The following is a 19,561-nucleotide window of genomic DNA, read 5'->3' on the forward strand; positions in this document are numbered from 1 at the left end:
AATGCACACATACATACACATATAATTTCTCTTTCTCTCTTTTAATGGCCTAACTCCATACATTTCACTTTTTGATTAATAGACGTTATTTCCTGTCAGGGGAGTATAATCTCCTTGGTTCTCTCTCGTCACAACAAAAATTTGAAGCGATGGACGTTAAAGCCCTTGGCGTGCCACAGCTCTCAGACAGACCGTGTTATAGCTCTCGGACGGATCAGTGTTACAGCTCTGAGTTACAGCTCAGTTTTATTTAGAAAATAAAAGGAAAATACATCCTCGAGGCATGAGGGCATGCCAACCCAAAAGACATGAAGAGAAGAGAGAGCCCAGACCTTTGGCTCCTCTTTGTATGTTTTCCTCCCCCTGGGCCTGCCCTATGTAAACTGGGCTAGCCAGGGGTGCTGTTTGTCCCACCTGAGGTCCTCACTCCAGTCCTCGCACCTTCCTTTGTTCTATTTTTGCGGGCTTTTCCCTTCCTTGTCTTTTAGCCACTGCCATTCTGGACTCCTGTTTCCTATTCTAACTACCTAACATTTCCTAAGGCACTTTTAGGATGGCAGAAAAATTGCAAACTGTCCCTAACTGCGCAGTGTGAACACGAATGTAACCTGGCATGCCTCAGTGCCCCAATCTGTAAAGAGGGCGGCCGATTAAAAAGTATTCATAACATAAAAGTTGAGGGTTATGTTTTATTTGGTGGGAATTTTTAGGACTTGAGGCCGGGGAGACAGCCTCTCAAGGGACCCCGAGAGAACTGCTTCAAGGGTGGCGAGGGGAGGAGCCAGGTTGTATGGAAGTTTCTCAACATAGGTCAGGTAGTCTGGACATTAAAAGCTTTTTTTATGTAAATGAAAGAAAACCAGATAGTCTAAGCTAAGGAATTCAGCACTTTCCGTGTATCTAAGAGTCTGGGCTCAGCGTAGTCGTTCCTTTCTAAAGCATCTCGGCTCTCTGGGGCCGGGGTTCTGTTTTCACGTTCCGATCTTTCCTTCCTCAGGGCCCACAGCAGCGAGTGGCTGCTAGATGGCAGCTAGTATTCCTTCCCGAGTTCCCTCAGGGCTCACCAGCTCACCATCCCTGTTGACTGTGCCATCCTTGTTTACTAATAGGGCAGGCAATATTCCATTTCTCAGAAAAACTTTTCTCTCTCACTCATGGAACTACTCAGAGGATAATCTGAAAGGAGAAACACAAAAGGAGAGATGAAAGATATCAAAGCTGAGCAAAATTAAAGGGCGATTCTGACTTTAAAATTCTTTGGCCTGCTTGCTTCGCTTCAGTTGTGCTGGAATCTTTGCAACCCTATGGACTGTAGCCCACCAGGCTCCTCTGTCCATGGGATTCTCCAGGCAAGAATACTGGCGTGGGTTGCCACGCCCTCCTCCAGGGGAGCTTTCTAACCCAGGGATCGCACCCATGTGTCCTGTGTCTGCTGTGCTGGCAGGCGAGTTCTTTACCACTAGCACCACCTTTAGGACTTCCCTGGTGGCTCAGACAGTGAAGAATCTGCCTGCAATGCACGACACTCAGGTTTGATCCCTGGGTTGGGAAGATACCCTGGAGAAGGGAATGGCAACCCACTCCAGTATTGTTTCCTGGAGAATCCAAATGGACAAAGGAGCCTGGTGGGCTACAGTCCCTGGGCTCACAAAGAGTCAGACACGACTGAGCGGCTACCTTTCACTTTCACTTTTCGGCACCACCTTTGATCTTAAATTGGCTAATTTAAGACCATTAGGTCTCCTGTTCCCCTTTTCCCAATGGTCACCAGGGCAGCTTTTTCACTGGTGGCCACTGTAATCCTCCTTTTTCTGGAGGGTTGAGTAGACAGGGTGCTGGGGGAGCTGGTGAAGAAAGCAATTTGCGTGTGGCTGGGATTTAAGGGAGTAAAGTAGAGGAGCCCAGGAGCTAATGTTCTCTGTGGCACTGTATGAGACATTACACCAAGTTGTGAAAGACCAGGGCTTCCCAGGTGGCACTAGTGATAAAGAATTTGCCTGCCGGTGCAGGAGACGCAAGAGACGCAGGTTTGATCCCTGGGTTGGGAAGATCCCCCGGAGGAGGGCATGGCAACCCACTCCAGTATTCTTGCCTGGAAAATCCCCATGGACAGAGGAGCCTGGCGGGCTACAGTCCACGGGGTCACACAGAGTTGGACACAACTGAAGAGACTTTGCACGTGAAAACCCAGACTCATCGCTGACATGCATATTCTTTTGTGAAGACTTTTTTACTTGAAGAAAGTCTGTAGCCACATCCACACTGGTCTGATTCTCAGCCAGGTTCCCAAGGGAAGCATTGCTGTCTATTATCAGAAACACTGTGGGCCAGGGCATGGGAGGGAGGGCCTACCAGGTTGGAGAGGTTGGTAATAAACACTCTTTCCTGTGAGTAGGACAGTGACGGTAATTAGAGCCTTAATGGCAGATACTATTGAGCACTTCCCATGTAGCAGATCACAGAAAAGTACACCTCTAAAAATAAATAAATAAATAAAGATGCACCACGTCTCAGATCTCTAACTGCAGAAGACAGATCTATGCTGCCCCATTGTTAGAAAAATTAAGTTCACACACTTTGCCATGATTCAAACAAATAAGCCTGGTGGGGTTTTGCCCCCAAATTGAGCCAATTTGCCGTTTCCTGTTGCCTGCTTGGTTTAGGCACGACTGCCCCAGGAGAGATATGATGATCTCTGCTCCACTTTTTAGAGACACCTCATTTTGGTAAGGCTCTCGAACTGTGGGAGACTTCTGCTCAGAAACATGACAGAGAGAGAAAGAAGCCCTGAGACAGGACAGCTCCCATGGAGCTGGGAGCCCGGAAGGCAGGTAGTACAGCAGACTGCACCCCTGGTAGGGCTGGGGCCCCCGACAAGATGCTGAGCCTCCAGGGAGGCTCAGAGAACTCCACCCTCATCTCTCCTGCTTTAATCTCAGTTCTTCCCAGTTTTGTTTCCTCGGCAGGAAGTGGCCCAGAATGAGGACTCAGCTCTGGGCAATGAGGCATTTATGACTTGGGTGTTTCAGATTTCATACGAGTATGTCCATCATCCCTTACACGCTCTCTTCTCTGTTGCTGAGTCTCATGAATTTGTGGTTGAACCAGCAGTTCTGAAGTGCACCACCCTTGAGCTTTGTGTCACCTGCGTCTACCAGCTTGGACCAAATCATCAGAGTTCAGCTGACAAACACTTATCCAAAAAACTTTTGAAAGAAAATGCTTTATTGTTTCTTGTGGTCATACAAGCAATATAGATTTACAGCAAAATACAATAAAACCACAAAATTAAGAAAAGTATAAAGCTCACTCATCATACTGTAATCCACATAGCCACTGAAAACATTGAGGTCTTCATGAAACCAACATTGCAAAGGAAATTAAAGAAAGTACAATAGTATAAAAATGGATATCTAGGAATAATATGACAAAATATATGTACTAACAATGCAGGGAAAAACTATAAAATGTAGTTACAGAGTAATTAAAGAAGAAAATTAATGGAAAGAAGTTCCAAGTTTGTGGACTGGAATTGTCAATATTACATGGATGTCATTTTCCCTCAACTAATTTATGGAATTCTAATCAAATGCCTCCCTGTATTTTGGGTGAAAATTCACAAACTGAGTATAATATTATCATAGAAAAAGCCAAGAGAAAACATTTGTTTGGATAGAACAGAGTTTTCTACAAGACACTGAGAATATCAGGATATCATAATTAGTCAAGGTAGTATTAACTCAAGGACACAAAACCTGACCAATGGAACAACACAGGCTCACACACAGAGGACTCGGGACATATGTCTGAGGTGCTTCTGCAGAACAGTGGGAAGGACGGTCCCTTCAGCAAGAGCTGCTGGAATATTTGGCACCCACATAGACTAACTAGTGCGGGACCCCCAACTCACACCCGTCTGTCTGTGTTTTGATAGGACGTTCATAAAGTCATTGCCAAATCTATGTCATGAAGTTTTCCCCCTGTGTTTTCTTCTAGGAGTTTTACAGTTTCAGCTCCTGTGTTCAGGTCTTTATATGTTCTGAGTTGATGTTTGTGCTGGAAGAAAAGGTGTGATTTTATCCTTTTGCATGTGGATATCCAATGTTCCCAGCTTGATTTATTGAAGAGACCATCCTTTCCTCATTGTATATTCTTGACAACCTTGCCCAAGAGTAGTTGACTGTGTAAGCAAAGCACTGACAATAAAGCAAAAATAGACAAAGGGGAACTAATCCAACTAAAAAGCTTCTGCCCAGCAAATTAAAAAAAAAAAACACAAAAACAAACCCAGTGAAGTCAGAAGGTAACTGATGGAAAAGAATAGATACATGTGTAGCTGAATCACTTTGCTGTGCGTTCAAAGCAACACGCAATGCGAATGAACTACACTCCAAAATTAAAAATGGAAACAGATGTATGAATGAAAGGGAGCAAAGGTAAGGGAAAGGGAGGAAATGATTGCAAAGCACAAATCTCACAAGGGGTTAATTAGCAAAATAATGAGGGCTTTGGACAACTCAATGGCTAAAGGACAAAAATCCTAACTGTATAATGGGCTACAGATTGAATTTTTATTTCTCTAAAGAAGCTTTACAAATGGCCAGCAGGTATATGAAAAGATGCTCATCGTTATTATTTTGGCCACACTGTGTAGCTTGCCTGATCTTGGTTGCCCAACCAGGGATTGAAGCCTGACCCTGACAGTGAGAGCGCCCAGTCCCCACCACTGGACCCTCAGGGAATTCCCATACTCAATATTATGAATCAACTGGGAAATGGAAATCAAAATCATAAGACATCGCTTTGACCTGTTAGCATAGCTGTTACATGTGCTAAAGGACACTCGTGTTGGTGAGCATGTGGAGGGCCTGGAACTCTTGACCACTCTTGCTAAGAATGCAATTTGGTGCCATCACTGTGGAAACAGTAGGAGAGTTCCTCAAGAATTAACAATAGCCCCACCAGAGGATCCATGTGGCTCTTCAACTGAGCAACTGTTTACCAGTTCAGTTCATCTACTAGTGACTGTATCTTTATGTACAATTCTGAAACACTCTCGGAAAACAATACAAGTGGACCACCCACATGGTAATTACATGTGATTCCAGTGTCCTGTCCGCATGAAGAGATACCTGTGCTAAAGATAACACCGTGGTACCAAAACCCCATCTGGGGTAAAATCCCATTTTCAGAAAGACTCGACATAGACATGGAAATTGAGACAGAAAAGAAAAGGTCCCAAATTTTGGAGATACTTTGGACTTCTTCCTCTTTTTTAAAAAACAAAAATATTTCTCACTCTCATGTTTAAATCAGTGACCAAGTATGGTCCTCCCAGGTCCCTAGAAACAGGAGACACAGCCTGTCATCCTGTGTCCAGGCCACACGGGAACCCCCAGGGTCTTCCGTGAGGCAGACCGAGTTAGAGGAAAACAAGGCCAAGACCTTGATGATCATTTCTCTGGGAAAGGCAGGCGAGGCAGGGAAAGCAGTCCTTGGATGGCAAGTATGAATAATGTAAGAGGGCTGTGGAGAGGAAGGGGTTTCCTGAGTCATCTGGTACCTGGTCCCAGCATGAGTGGGGCAGGGTGGGTTGTGGCTCAGACTGGCTCTGAGTCTGGGCAGTGGAGCAGAGAGGAAAGGCTCGACAGGTTTGCGTGGGAAAGGCCAACAGGTGAGCTGCTGGCTGTGTCTAGGAAACAGCCAACCCCAGGAGGGCAGTCTCTCCAGGATCAGCAGGGCCCAGATGTCAAAGCCTCTGAGAACACAAATATACAAAGGATAAACACAGAAGCCCCGGCCAAGGAGCAGGAATGAGCGTTGAGATGGGGTGGGGAGAGGGTGAGACGGTGGCTTCATCTAGGAGCCACCTCGTAGGCAGTGACAAGAGAAGAGGTGATGGCTGAGGATGACCAGGATGGTACCTCGGGTCATCATCACAGCTAGGATTTGCTGAAGAGCCCACACCTACCTTGAGGGTGGTGGCAGAGGTGCTTGTGTGGGTCTGGGTCACTCTAAGGAGCAGATGCCAATGTGACATTAAATGTGGGAGATTGTTCTTTGGGGAAACACCCAGGTGAGAGACAATGATCAGGGATCTTATGGAAGCTGCGAAAGCTGACAACCCTGATCTAATCTGACTCTGGGTGAAGGCAAGAAGGAAGGACAGTTGGCTCTGCAGTCAAGACAATGTCCAGCAAGGTCGTGGAGAGTCCTTTTGCCAGTGTCCCATGTCGGAGCTTCCCCTGCCTGTCAGGAATGGGGCTGCCTGAGTGTCTCTGGCACCCATGGTCATTGTCTGGGAGCTGCAGGTAGGCAGCGTGGCTTGGTGTCAACGTGGAGATGGATCACAGAGGGCAGTAGCTGGGACCCTCAGCCGAGTATGTTCCCTCCACTGAGGCTCTGCTATATCCCTTGTCATGGTCCCCAGATGGGAAACAGAAAAATTCAGTGTATGAAGACACACTGAGAGCAGCAACAAAGAGCAAGAGCTTCATAGCAAGAAGGACCAGGGTTCAACTTCACACTCTCGTCTCTCACTCATCAGGGGACTCTGAGTGAGTGGCCATGTCTCAATGTATTACAATGAGAATCAGAGTAAAACCCATCTCACGGGGATGCTGGAGGCCTCAAAGGAGGAACAGCAATATGGAGAAGCCAAAGACTGTCTTCCAACCACTTAGGTGACCAGTGACTCAGGTGGTAAGAACATCTTGATCTTTTGTGCATCCTTATGGGAGTTTTTCTGGAATGGACTTTTGTCAACGACACGTTGGTTTTGGTACCAAGGCAGGGTGACAGTGTAAGTTGGTAAGCCTGCTGTCTAACCCAGTGATTCATTCTGGGGCAGACACAGGTATAATTCGACATATTCTAGTAACCACAATGAAAGAATACAAAGACCGAGATGAAACTCCATTTGATTTAAGTAGCATTTCTAGAAGTTGTTATCTCAACATGCCATTAGTATCAGGTCACATGAAATCAGGAGTTCTCACCGGCACGTTCCAGGTGCTCACTGGCATCCCATTCAAGTTCCTACAGCATGAATAGCTCAGCCAGTATCTAACCTCGTGTGCCAGCCAGTGCCACCTCTGTGGCTCTCTACCAGCCACATTTCCAGTCGGGTCAGCCGGGTCCAGAATCACAGGCCTGGAAACAACAGTCAGAGAGGACAGGTGAGTACATGGGCTGTGTCTGGGGTGTTCAGAGCTCCCGGCAGGACAAAATACCAGCCTGGGTAGACTGTTTCTGGGGGCAGCTGGAGGGCCCATGGACACCTCTCCCTGGGTTGTGACCTGGGTGCCTTGCCCTACAGTGAGCATTGAACATGAGGTGAAGGAGGCTTGCATTTGGGCCTGGAGAGACCTGGTTTCAATCTCACCTCTGCTCTTTAGTAGTGGTATCTCTTTGGGCAGGTCACCTGAATCTCTAGTCTTCAGTATCCTCATCTGTGAAATGGGCAGATTTGAAAATCCCTGCCTCAAAGGATGTTGTATGAGGATCTAGAGAAGCACATGACATGCTCCCAACAGTAACTGATACATAATGAGGGGTCTATACATGACAGGTTTAATAACCACCATTCCCCTATTCTATCAGAGTGTTTTTGTCTTACAGCAAGCTCTTGCTTCCCGGAAGCAATTTTTATTACTGCTATAGCTATTGGTATTTGAGTCAAATTTTAGCTCTTTCACTCACTCTCTGTAAAGTTTGCACAAGCTCTTCTTTTTCCATACCTCAGCGATCTGTGGTTAGCACAGTGCCTGCCTCACAGGGTTGCAGGTTATTATTTCAATCAGATGGTAGGAGTAAAGTGCCCTGCACAGTGACTGAGAATAGATGATGATCAATAACTGGAAACCTCCCTCTTCCTACGTGTCCAAGGTGCCACAGCTGTAATCAGAGTTGCATTTATGTGGGGATCTAAGCCATGTGAGGATAGAGTACCTGGGTTTTGCAAGCTGTTTCTTCAGGTATTGTCTAATAATAGAGTTTTCAGTGTCATAATACTTTTTCCAGTAGATGCAGAGGTCCTGATACTTCAGGATTAACTCCAAAACAGTCCGAAATCCCTGAGCTGTGCTGAATTCTGGTTTTGCGCTTCCTTGTTCCCAGGCATAGACGGTCAGCAGCTCCAGGGCATACTGTGGGGGCAGGTTATTCTTATGCTTCATCTTACACTGAGAAGAGGGAACAAATTAGAAACATGAGTTTGTTCAGCTTTTGCGTGGAGAAGAGTTGATGCCTATCCTTCTCAAACTATTTCAAAAAAGTGAGGATAAGGAGATGATTCCAAACTCATTTTACACCAAAAGCAGAAAAATGCAGCACAAAAAAGAAAAGAGCAGGCCTGGTGATAGACGGGAAAATCCTCTACAAGATATTAGCAAAGCAAATTCGCCAACGTATTACTAGGTCACACAGCATGATCAAGTTGGATATAGTCCAGTGACGCGAGGATGTCAGAATCCACAAATCAATCAAAGAGATACATTTCTATTAACAAAATAAAGGATAAAAACATGATTATTTCCCACATACAGAAAAAAATTGAGAAAATTCAACAATCACTGTCATACAAACTCTTAACAAGGTGGGTATGGAGAGAACATAACTCAATAAAGGCCACATATGACCAACCCACAGCTGACATCACACTCAGTGGTGAAGGCTGAAAGCTTTTTCTTTAAAATCAAGAACAAGACACATATGCCCACTCTCCTCACACTTATTCAACATAGTATTGGAAGTCCATCCATGGCAATCAGGCGAGAAAAAGAAACAATATCCATGCAAATTAAAAAGGAAGTTTAAACCTATTGCTATTTGCAGATGACATGGCACTATACATAGAAAATGCGAGGCACCTCCAAAAAGCTATTAGAAATAAAAACTGAATTTAGGAAGAGTGCAGGATACAGTAATAATACATAGAAATATGCTGTATTTCTATATATGAGTAACAAACTATCACAATGAGAAATTCATTTATTCATTTTTTAATCTAATCTCAGTTTTATTTATTTATTTACTCTACAATATTGTATTGGTTTTGCCATGAATTGATATGCATCCGCCATGGGTGTACATGTCCTCCCCATCCTGAATCCCCCTCCCACCTCCCTCCCCATCATCCCTCTGGGTCATCCCAGTGCACCAGCCCCGGGCACCCTGTCTCATGCATCGAACCTGGACTGGCAATTCGTTTCACATGTGATAATTTACATGTTTCAATGCCATTCTCCCAAATCATCCCACCCTCGCCCTCTCCCACAGAGTCCAGAAGACTGTTCTAGACATCTGTGTCTCTTTTGCTGTCTCACATATAGGGTTATCATTACCATCTTTCTAAATTCCATATATATGTGTTAGTATAGTGTATTGGTGTTTTTCTTTCTGGCTTACTTCATTCTGTATAATAGGCTCCAGTTTCATCCACCTCATTAGAGAAATTTAAAAGCCATCCCACTTGCAATTACATTTAAAAGATTTTAAAAACTAGGAATAAATTCAACCACTTGAAAGACCTATAACTGACTTTGAGGAGAGCAACTGAAGATGACAAAAATAATGGAAAGAGGTACCATGCTCATGGATTTGAGGGGTTAATACTCTTCAAATATGCATACTACCTGAAGCAGTCTGTTTGCATGGCCTCACGGTATATGATTTAGTGTTGCTGCGCCATGCCACTCTTCAAGGGAGAAAATGGGAAGGACAAGAGGTTAATTCATTTGCCCAGATTCAGACAGCTAGGAAGTGAGCAAAGGGGAGTGGGGGGGAGCACTCATTAGTTCATTGAATACTTACTTACTGAGAAGCTATTATATTCCAGGCACTGTTCTAGGTTCTAGGGCAACAGCAGTGAATAAAACATGCAGTATCATATTATATATTTATACAATACACACAAATAAATTATACAAATGCCTTCTTTTATGTACATTCCCAGAGGGAAGACAGACAATAAACAAACAAATAAGCTCATGCAAAGGCCCTGAGGCTGAAGTAGAGCTTCCTTCTTGGTGGACCAATGAAGAGGAGAGAGCAGCCTGGGAGTAGGGGTGAGCGGGGAGTTGATGATGATATTTAATACAGGACCAAGCCGTTCGTAGATTGGTGGTGTGTGTGTGTGTGTGTGTGGGTATGAAAAAGATAAGAAAGACCCATGGTTTGGTCCGGAGCAACTGAAAGGATGGAGCATTCATTTGCTGATATGGGAGAACCAGGAAGGGTAAGACACCCAAGTCCACTGGCAATGTCCCAGACCCTACCCTTCTGCCCCCTGTTTTTTCCCCTTCTGACCAATGTCTACTCCTCCATGTTCTTCTTCTCATCGTCTCCCTCCAGGCTCCCTTTCCCTCCTCTCCATTCGTCTCCATCCGGCTCCCTCCTGCCTCCCGCATCCTTTCTGATTCCTCCCCTCCTCCCTCTCCTCTCTCTTCTCCTCCCCACACCTCTCCCTGCTCCTTCCCTCCCTCCACGCCTCCCTCCCTCCTCTCTCGTCCTCACTCTCTCCCTTCCCCTCCTCCTCCTCCTCCTCAGCTCTCTGCCCAGATGGGACCGGCCATACCAGTTGGTACCAGTGCTTCACCAGGCGGATGAGGCTCTTCAGCTTGGCCGGACGCTCCTTCAGGAAGTCTCGCTGCAGCTCCGTGAAGCAGGGGGAGAACTCGCCCTCTCTCCTCTGGTTCTCGCACTCTTGGATGAGCTTGACATAGATTTGAGGGTCAGGTCTGTAACCTTTGGTCAACTGACCTGTTGGGAATGAATTCAAGTTTAAATGTCAGCTCTTTTCTGAGTTTCTTTCTGTCACCCTGGGGACACAGACTCACTGGCCGTGGGGGGCAGTGGGGAGGTCAGCAGGCCCAGACCAGGGGGCCTGAGGTCCATCCCCGTCCTCCCTTCTCCCGCCTCTACCGCCATCACCCATCGTCTCTCACCTGGACTCAGCAGAGGTGGCGGCACCCTCCTCCCTGGATCCTCCACAGCCCACACAGAGCCCTTTAAACCTGATCCTTCCACTTCTTGCTTCCCAGGACCTCTGGATAAAATCCCAAGTCCTCACAGTGGCCCACGAGGATGGTGAGACCTGTCTCCTCCTTCATCTTACCTCCTGCCTCAATCCCTTTGCCACTGACTCCCCTGGTTGCTTCACTTCTTCAAATATGCCACGTTCATTCCTGTCTTTGCACCTGCTGTGTCCTCCGCTGGAACCCCCAAATCTTTGAGTGCTTGGCCTCTTCTCATCCCTCAGGTCTCAGGTCAGAGGTCACCTCCCTTGTCACCCTGTCTCCAAAGTCCTCTGATTCCCCATTGCTCTCTTTTGGGTCATCCTATTTAATTTGTGTCGCAGGAAGTTATCATCTCATTCCTGGTTTTCATATGGTCCGGCTCCAGGAGAGAGGTTCTCTGTCTGTCTCATTTAGGCCACAGAATATGCCGTGTGCCTCCAAGTCTGTGCTCCTGCTCAGTCGCTAAAGCCTGTCCGACCCACTGCGACCCTATGGGCTGTAGTCTGCCAGGCTCCTCTGTCCATGGGATTTCCCAGGCAGGAATACTGGAGTGGGTTGCCATTTCCTTCTCTAGGGAATCTTCCTGACCCAGGAATCGAACCTGCATCTCCTGCTTGGCAGGTGGATTCTTAACCACTGAGCCACCAAGGAAGCCCTGCATCTAAGGTACACAGTAGAAATTGAGCCTCAAAAAATATATTGCTTCCTATCCCAATGTTCCTGCACATTATCTCAAAATTCCAACCCTCAGTGTAAGTTTGAATGGTTGCCTCATTTTTGCATAGAAAATGAAATTAACATATTGAGTTTAGCCTAGACCTAGTTTTTAGAAAGAGATCACACAGTTTGCCAAAAGTCAAACTAGTAAGCCTGGCAGGTGTTTTTTTTTTTTTTTTTTTTTTTTTTTTTAGTGTTTCATTTGATATTTATTAGATAAAAATATCTCAGGACTTGGTCTTTTGAGTGTTGAATACAGAAGTCAATTTCTCTTCTCAAACTTTAAGTCAAACAGTAGAGAGGGAGGTTCAAAATACACAGTAATATTCTGGGAAAGCAGCTCTCTGGAAGTAATCCTGCCTTTTAGCAATTGCAGATTTCTCTGGTATAAATACTCCTGCTGCTGCTGCTAAGTTGCATCAGTCGTGTCCGACTCTGTGTGACCCCATAGACAGCAGCCCACCAGGCTCCCCCATCCCTGGGATTCTCCAGGCAAGAACACTGGAGTGGGTTGCCATTTCCTTCTCCATTGCGTGAAAGCGAAAAGTGAAAGTGAAGTCGCTCAGCCGCGTCCGACTCGTAGCGACCCCATGGACTGCAGCCTACCAGGCTCCTCCATCCATGGGATTTTCCAGGCAAGAGTACTGGAGTGGGGTGCCATTGCCTTCTCCATGGCAGGTGTTCTATACAAATATTTTGATCCCCCCAAATGCACCAATTTGTTGTTTAACGTCACTTCAGTGGCTGAGTGTGACCCTAGGCATTCTTGTCCCAGGAAAGATGCTGGGGTCTCCTCCCACTTGAAGGGATACCTTGGTTAATAAGAGTCTCAAAGTGAGAGACATTTCTGCTCAGAGACAAGAAAAGAGAGCGGAAGAAGCCCTGACATAGGACAAAGACTGTAAGAACCTGTGGCTGGGAGCACTCACCCAGGGCATCAAAGGCAGGCAGGACATCGAACTCCACCTCCTGGTCGAGCTTGGGGGACCTCAGCACAAAGCTGAGAGCGCGGGGATTCTTCCATTGCTGTTTCTGGACCTCAAACTTCACTTCAAATGTTTTCTCTCTTTGACAGGCTTCCAGCTGTCTCCTGATTTCTTCGATGAATTCTCCTCGGCGCTCAAGCTGTTCCCGAAAACTTGTGAGATTGGTGAGGAAGACGACAAGGTCAGCATCTGATCGTCCCCTGAGGGTCGTGCCTTTGCCTGAGGAGCCACCCTAAAAAGGTGATAAGAATGAGTATTGACACATTTCATTGAGAAGAGCCTCCCTAAATAAAATGCTGAGAACAATCACTAACATTTTGAGTGCTAGCCACTGCTCTGAAGGCATCAGCGGCTGTAACTCCTAGAATGCTCACAAGAACTCTGGGATCTAGCTACTGTTATTATCTGTTGTCATTTTCCGGATGGGGAAACAGATGCTGAGAGATCATGTATCAGTTCAGTCATACAGCTAGTGGGTGGCAGAGATACAGTTTACATCCTGGTTGTCTTTTTCCAGGGTCCATATTCTTTACTCCCTGTAATTTATGACCTTATGTGATTAATACTGTAAACTGGCCCGTGGCTGACTTTACTTGATCTGCAAGTCCTATAAGGTACTGAAATTTATAGATAAGGAAACTGAGGCACAGAGAGGTTAAGTGACTTGCCCAAGACTTCACCGCCAGCAGGTGCTATCTGCTTTTAAAACGTATACTCTTAACCAGCTTGTGACTTTGCAGAAATAGTGAGATCCCAGCCTGGTCAAGATTAGTGAACTGTAGATGCTGCCAGGATTCAGATTGCTTATCTCTATAGCAGTCGTGACCCAGGTGGTTTATACACTTCTCCAGGGAATTTGTTAAAAACTTACAGATGATGCCCTCACCCCAGAAGCTATTTTCACAAATGTGGTTATAGTTCTGGCATGGATAAATCAGAAAGCACCAGCCCCAGAGACCTCAGCCTTCTGCTCTCTGCCTGTCCCTGTGCAAACGCTTGCTCACCAGCCCCCCTTCTCCCCAGCCAGGCCGTTCTGGACTCACCTTCACAACTTTGGACACTCTGTGAGGGGCACATCGGAAACACCTCTCCTTCAGGAAAGTGCAGATGATGTCGATGGCTTGTTTGACTTGGGTGCGGAACTCCTCGTTTGACAGGAGGTGGTCTTCGATGAACTTGTCTAGAGACTCAGCCGGGGTATCACTGAGCTCCACCATGACGCTGGGGACTGGAGAGCCAGAGGCGGCAGAGCTGCTGCTTGAAACTGTGAGCTTCTGTCTCCTCTGCTGCCTGCATCTAGGGGGCTGTTAAGTTTCATTTCACTGGCAGGGAGGAGCTATGCTGCTGCTGGTTTCGGTTCCTTGAAAGGGAGGAGTTTTGTCCTGAATCTTTGTTTCTAGTTTGTCTCTCTGCAAATGAAACACTCCTGCCAAAGGCTCCTGTGATCCCACAAACCTGTCAGTTCTCTCAGCTTTTTCCTCCAGAACCCCAGAACTACTCCCTGCCTTTACCAGGCAGACTAGCATGTCTGGTCTGTCTTCAGACTGTACTCTGAAAAGCTGCTTTTAAACTGTTAATACTTCACCCAAGACTAATCACAATTACAGATAGATTTCTGGTTTCCTTTTCCTCTTTTCATTGTGGGCGAAATTGTTTTATAGTCTCCTATGATCCTTGCCGGAGAAGACAATGGCGCCCCACTCCAGTACTCTTGCCTGGAAAATCCCATGGGTGGAGGAGCCTGGTAGGCTGTAGTCCATGGGGTCACACAGAGTTGGACACGACTGAAGTGACTTAGCAGCAGTAGCAGCAGCATGATCCTTGCAGCAGTACATGTATATTGCAAACAGAAACAGTCAGAAAAATCCGGAAGCACTGTTTAGTCCACCCCTGATCCTAAACCTCAAAGACTACAACTATAACTACTTTGGTTAGTCTTGTGAGATATTTTTCTAGGTTTACGCACACATATGCACAAACATAATTTCTCTCTCTCTCTTTTTTTATGGCATGAATCTATATGTTTTACTTTTTCATAAACTTTAGTTCTTTAGGTTGACAGAAAAATTGTGAGCTGTCCCTAGCTGTGCAGCTTTGAACACGAATGTAACCGGGCATGCCTCTCTGTCCTAATTTGTAAAGAGGACTTTCGACCTGAAAAGTATTCACAACATAAAAGTTGAGAGTTATGTTTTATTCGATGGGAATTTTTAGCACTTTAAGCCAGGGAGACAGCCTCTCAAGTGACCCTGAGAAGACTGCTCCAAGGAGGCGAGGGGAGGACCCAGGTTGTCTAGAAGTTTTGCAACATAGGTCAGGTAGTCTGAACATCAAAAGTTTTTGGGTAAATTAAAGAAAACCAGATATCCCACTGAGGCAAAAAGGGGAAAAAAAAAAATAGAGGAATGAGCTTTTTTCTTTCCCTTTCCGGAGAACAAAGAAGATAAAGAGAAGAGTGAGCAGGCCTGAACATTCTTAGGTTTTTTACTTTATCAGTTCAGTGCGGCACGCCAGGCTTCCCTGTCTATCACCAACTTCCAGAGCTTGCTCAAACTCATGGCCATCGAGTCGATGATGCTGTCCAACCGTCTCAGCCTCTGTTGTCCCCTTCTCCTCCCGCCTTCAGTCTTTCCCAGCGTCAGGGTCTTTTTTTTTTTTAACTTTAACTGCTCCTAACTCTGTATGTCTGTAAATTTGCTTTTCTGCCTCCTAACTCTGCAGGAGCTACAGCTCACCCCTATTTTCCTTTCTCTGTGTGTGCTCGAGAGTGCTTAGTCAATGCCAGTTCTTTGAGGCCTGCTGGGCTAAATACATCCTGTATCTGGTGTTTACGCTTGCAACATTCTTCCCCTTAAAGTTCTTCTTTTTATATATCGGAAAGATAGCCGCAGAGCCGCCAAACTGCCAGATTCAATTACTGGGTTACTGATGCCAGCCTATGACTGTGTTTAAAACAGTGCAAGAAGAACAAGTCAAGATCCTAACACCTTTGTTCCTCATCACTGATTCCTGACTGGAAGCCCTTATCTTATAAAAGTCCCTGGGGGGCGGGGGGTGCAGTTCTTAAGGCATGAGTTTATGGAGCTCCCCTCTCTGCTGGCTGAGAATTAAAGCCACCTTTCTGTTTTTTCCAAACTCGATCTCTGTATTTTTTATTTGGCTTTGCGGGGCTGAGAAAGCCAAGATTTTGGCCAGCAACAATCTCAATTTAAGGAATAGAGTGCTTTTCTATGTATGGGAAGATGTCAGAGTCGGGGCTCACTGAAATCATTCCTTTGATATGCACCTCAGCTATCTGGGGGTAATGTTAGGAAGATCCCCTGGAGAAGGAAATGGCAACCCACTCCAGTGTTCTTGCCTGGAGGATCCCATGGGCAGAGTAGCCTGGCGGGCTGCAGTCTGTGCTGTGCTTAGTTGCTCAGTCATGTCCAATTCTGTGTGACCCCATGGACTATAGCCCACCAGGCTCCTCTGTCCATGGGGATTCTCCAGGTAAGAATACTGGAGTGGGTTGCCAAGCCCTCCTCCAGGGGAATCTTCCCAACTCAAGGATCGAACCCAGGTCTCCAAAATTTCAGGTGGATTCTTTACCGACTGAGCCACCAGGGAAGCCCAGGTCTGTGGGATCACAAAGAGTCAGACCCAGCTGAGTGACAAGCACACACTTCCTGCTTTCACATTCTGCGCTTCCTTTCCTCAGGGCTCACCTTTCTTCCTGAGTTTTCTTAGGGCTCATCAGCTCACATGAAGGGCTGCAATTGCTGATGACTGTGACAACCTTGTTTACTGACATCAGTTCAGTTGAGTTCAGTCAGTCAGTCGAGTCCGACTCTTTGCAACCCCATGGACTCAACACACCAGGCTTCCCTGTCCATCACCAATTCCCAGAGCTTACTCAAACTCAAGTCCATCAAGTTGATGATGCCATGCAATCATCTCATCCTCTGGTATCCCCTTCTCCTCCTGCCTTCAATCTTTCCCAGCATCAGGGTCTTTTCCAACAAGTCAGTTCTTCGCATCAGGTGGCCAAAATACTGGAGTTTCAGCTTCAACATCAGTCCTTCCAATGAATATTCAGGACTGATTTCCTTTAGGATGGACTGGTTGGATCTCCTTGCAGTTCAAGAGACTCTCAAGAGTCTTCTCCAACACCACAGTTCAAAAGCATCAATTCTGCCATGCTCAGCTTTCTTTATAGTCCAACTCCCACCTCCATACATAACTATTGGAAAAACCATAGCTTTGACTAGACGGACTTTTGTTGGCAAAGTAATGTCTCTGCTTTTTAATATGCTGTCTAGGTTGGTCATAACTTTTCTCCCAAGGAGCAAGTGTCTTTTAATTTCATGTCTGCAGTCACCATCTGCAGTCACCATCTGCAGTGATTTTGGAGCCCCCAAAAATGAAGTCTCTCACTGTTTCCATTGTTTCCCTACCTATTTGCCATGAAGTGATGAGACCAGATGCCATGATCTTAGTTTTCTGAATGTTGAATTTTAAGCCAACTTTTCCACTCTCCTCTTTCACTTTTATCAAGAGGCTCTTTAGTTCTTCCTCACTTTCTGCCATAAGGGTGGTGTCATCTGCATATCTGAGTTTATTGATATTTCTCCCAGCGATCTTGATTCCAGCTTGTGCTTCATCCAGCCCAGCATTTCTCATGATGTACTCTGCATATAAGTTAAATAAGCAGGCTGACAATATACAGCCTTGACATACTCCTGTCCCTATTTGGAACAAACCTGTTGTTCCATGTCCAGTTCTTACTGTTGCTTCTTGACCTGCATACAGATTTCTCAAGAGGCAGGTCAGGTGGTCTGATATTCCCATATCTTTAAGAATTTTCCAGAGTCTGTTGTGATCCACACAGTCAAAGGCTTTGGCATACTCAATAAAGCAGAAGAAGATGTTTTTCTGGAACTCTCTAGCTTTTTCTATGATCCAACAGATGTTGGCAATTTGACCTCTGGTTCCTCTGCCTTTTTTAAATCCAGCTTGAACATCTGGAAGTTCATGGTTCACGTACTGTTGAAGACTGGCTTGGAGAATTTTGAGCATTACTTTGCTAGCGTGTGAGACGAGTGCAATTGTGTGGTAGTTTGAACATTCTTTGGCATCGCCTTTGTTTGGGACTGGAATGAAAACAGACCTTTTCCAGTCCTGTGACCACTGCTGAGTTTTCCAAATTTGCTGGCATATTGAGCTGGCATATCATCTTTTAGGATTTGAAATAGCTCAACTGGAACTCCATCACCTCCACTAGCTTTGTTTGTAGTGATGCTTCTTAGGGTGCGCTTGACTTCTCATTTCAGGATGTCTGGATCTAGGTGAGTGATCACACCATGGTGGTTATCTGGGTCATGAAGATCTTTTTTGTATAGTTCTTCTGTGTATTCTTGTCACCTCTTCTTAGTATCTTCTGCTTCTGTTAGGTCCATACCATTTCTGTCCTTTATTGAGCCCATCTTTGTATGAAATGTTCCCTTGGTATCTCTCATTTTCTTGAAGAGATCTCTAGCCTTTCCCAGTCCATTGTTTTCCTCTATTTATTTGCACTGATCGCTGAAAAAGGCTTTCTTATCTCTCTTTGTTATTCTTTGGAACTCTGCATTCAAATGGGTATATCTTTCCTTTTCTCCTTTGCCTTTAGCTTCTCTTCTTTTCTCAGCTATTTGTAAGGCCTCCTCAGACAACCATTTTTCCTTTTTGTATTTATTTTTCTTAGGGATGGTCTTGATTCCTGCCTCCTGTACAGTGTCACAAACCTCCATCCATAGTTCTTCAGGCACTCTATCAGATCGAATCCCTTGAATCTATTTGTCACTTCCCCTGTATAATCATAAGGGATTTGATTTAGGTCATACCTGAATGGTCTAGTGGTTTTCCCTACTTTCTTCAATTTAAGTCTGAATTTGGCCATAAGGAGTTCATGATCTGAGCCACAGTCAGCTCCCAGCCTTGTTTTTGCTGACTGTACAGAGCTTCTCCACCTTTGGCTGCAAAGAAAATAATCAATCTGATTTTGGTATTGACCACCTGGTGATGTCCATGTGTAGAGTCTTCTCTTGTGGTGTTGGAAGAGGGTGTTTGCCATGACCAGTGAGTTCTCCTGGCAAAATTCTGTTAGCCTTTGACCTGCTTCATTTTGTACTCCAAGGCCAAATTTTCCTGTTTCTCCAGGTATCTCTTGACTTCCTACTTTTGCATTTCAGTCCCCTATAATGAAAAGGACATCTTTTTCGGGTGTTAGTTCTTGAAGGTCTCATAGGTCTCTACTGATACGGCAGGAAATATTCCATTTCTTGGGAGAAACTTTTTTTTATCACTCTGGGAACTATTTCACAGGATAAACTGAAAGAGGAGACACAAAAGGGTATTTGAAAGGTATCAAATACTGAACCAAAATAAAGGGCGATTCTGACTTTAAAAATCTTTTTGGTAGTTTAGTCACTAAGTCATGTCTGACTCTTTGTGACCCCATGGACTGCAGCCCACCAGGCTTCTCTGTCCATGGGATTCTCCAGGCAAGAATCCCACTGGAGTGGGTTGCCATTTCCTTCTCTAGGGGATCTCCTGACCCAGGGATTGGCAGGTAGATTCTTTACCTACCTGAGAAGCCCCTCAAAAAAGTTTTTATTGGATCTTAAATTGCCTAATGGTCTCAGTTCAGTCACTCAGTCATGTCCGACTCTTTGCAACCCCATGGCCTGCATCAAACCAGCCCTCCCTGTCCATTGCCAACTCCCAGAGTTCACTCAAACTCAAGTCCATTGAGTCGGAGATGCCATCCAGCCATTTCATCCTTTGTCGTCTCCTTCTCCTCCTGCCCTCAATCTTTCC

The 19,561-nt window shown here is 45.6% G+C and overlaps 1 protein-coding gene across 2 annotated transcripts; it reads right to left on the reverse strand.

Moving 5' to 3' along the window:
• Positions 1 to 1,149: 1,149 nt before the first annotated feature.
• Positions 1,150 to 14,037, reverse strand: LOC109570926 (2'-5'-oligoadenylate synthase 1). 2 transcript variants are annotated; one of them, XM_070769647.1, is made up of 6 exons: positions 13,765 to 14,037; positions 12,665 to 12,953; positions 10,577 to 10,761; positions 7,951 to 8,183; positions 6,999 to 7,152; positions 1,150 to 1,176 (listed from the first exon to the last, which is right to left on the reverse strand). In XM_070769647.1, exons 1-6 carry the CDS (start codon positions 13,936 to 13,938, stop codon positions 1,165 to 1,167), a joined length of 1,047 nt encoding a protein of 348 aa, XP_070625748.1. In that variant the 5' UTR covers positions 13,939 to 14,037; the 3' UTR covers positions 1,150 to 1,164. The 2 variants fall into 2 exon arrangements, with proteins under 2 accessions (XP_070625748.1, XP_070625747.1); XM_070769646.1 differs by lacking the exon at positions 1,150 to 1,176 and having other exon boundaries at positions 3,205 to 7,152; positions 13,765 to 13,953.
• Positions 14,038 to 19,561: the final 5,524 nt, after the last annotated feature.

The sequence above is a fragment of the Bos indicus genome, chromosome 17 (assembly GCF_029378745.1).
Source record: "Bos indicus isolate NIAB-ARS_2022 breed Sahiwal x Tharparkar chromosome 17, NIAB-ARS_B.indTharparkar_mat_pri_1.0, whole genome shotgun sequence".
NCBI classification, from domain to species: Eukaryota; Metazoa; Chordata; class Mammalia; order Artiodactyla; family Bovidae; genus Bos; species Bos indicus.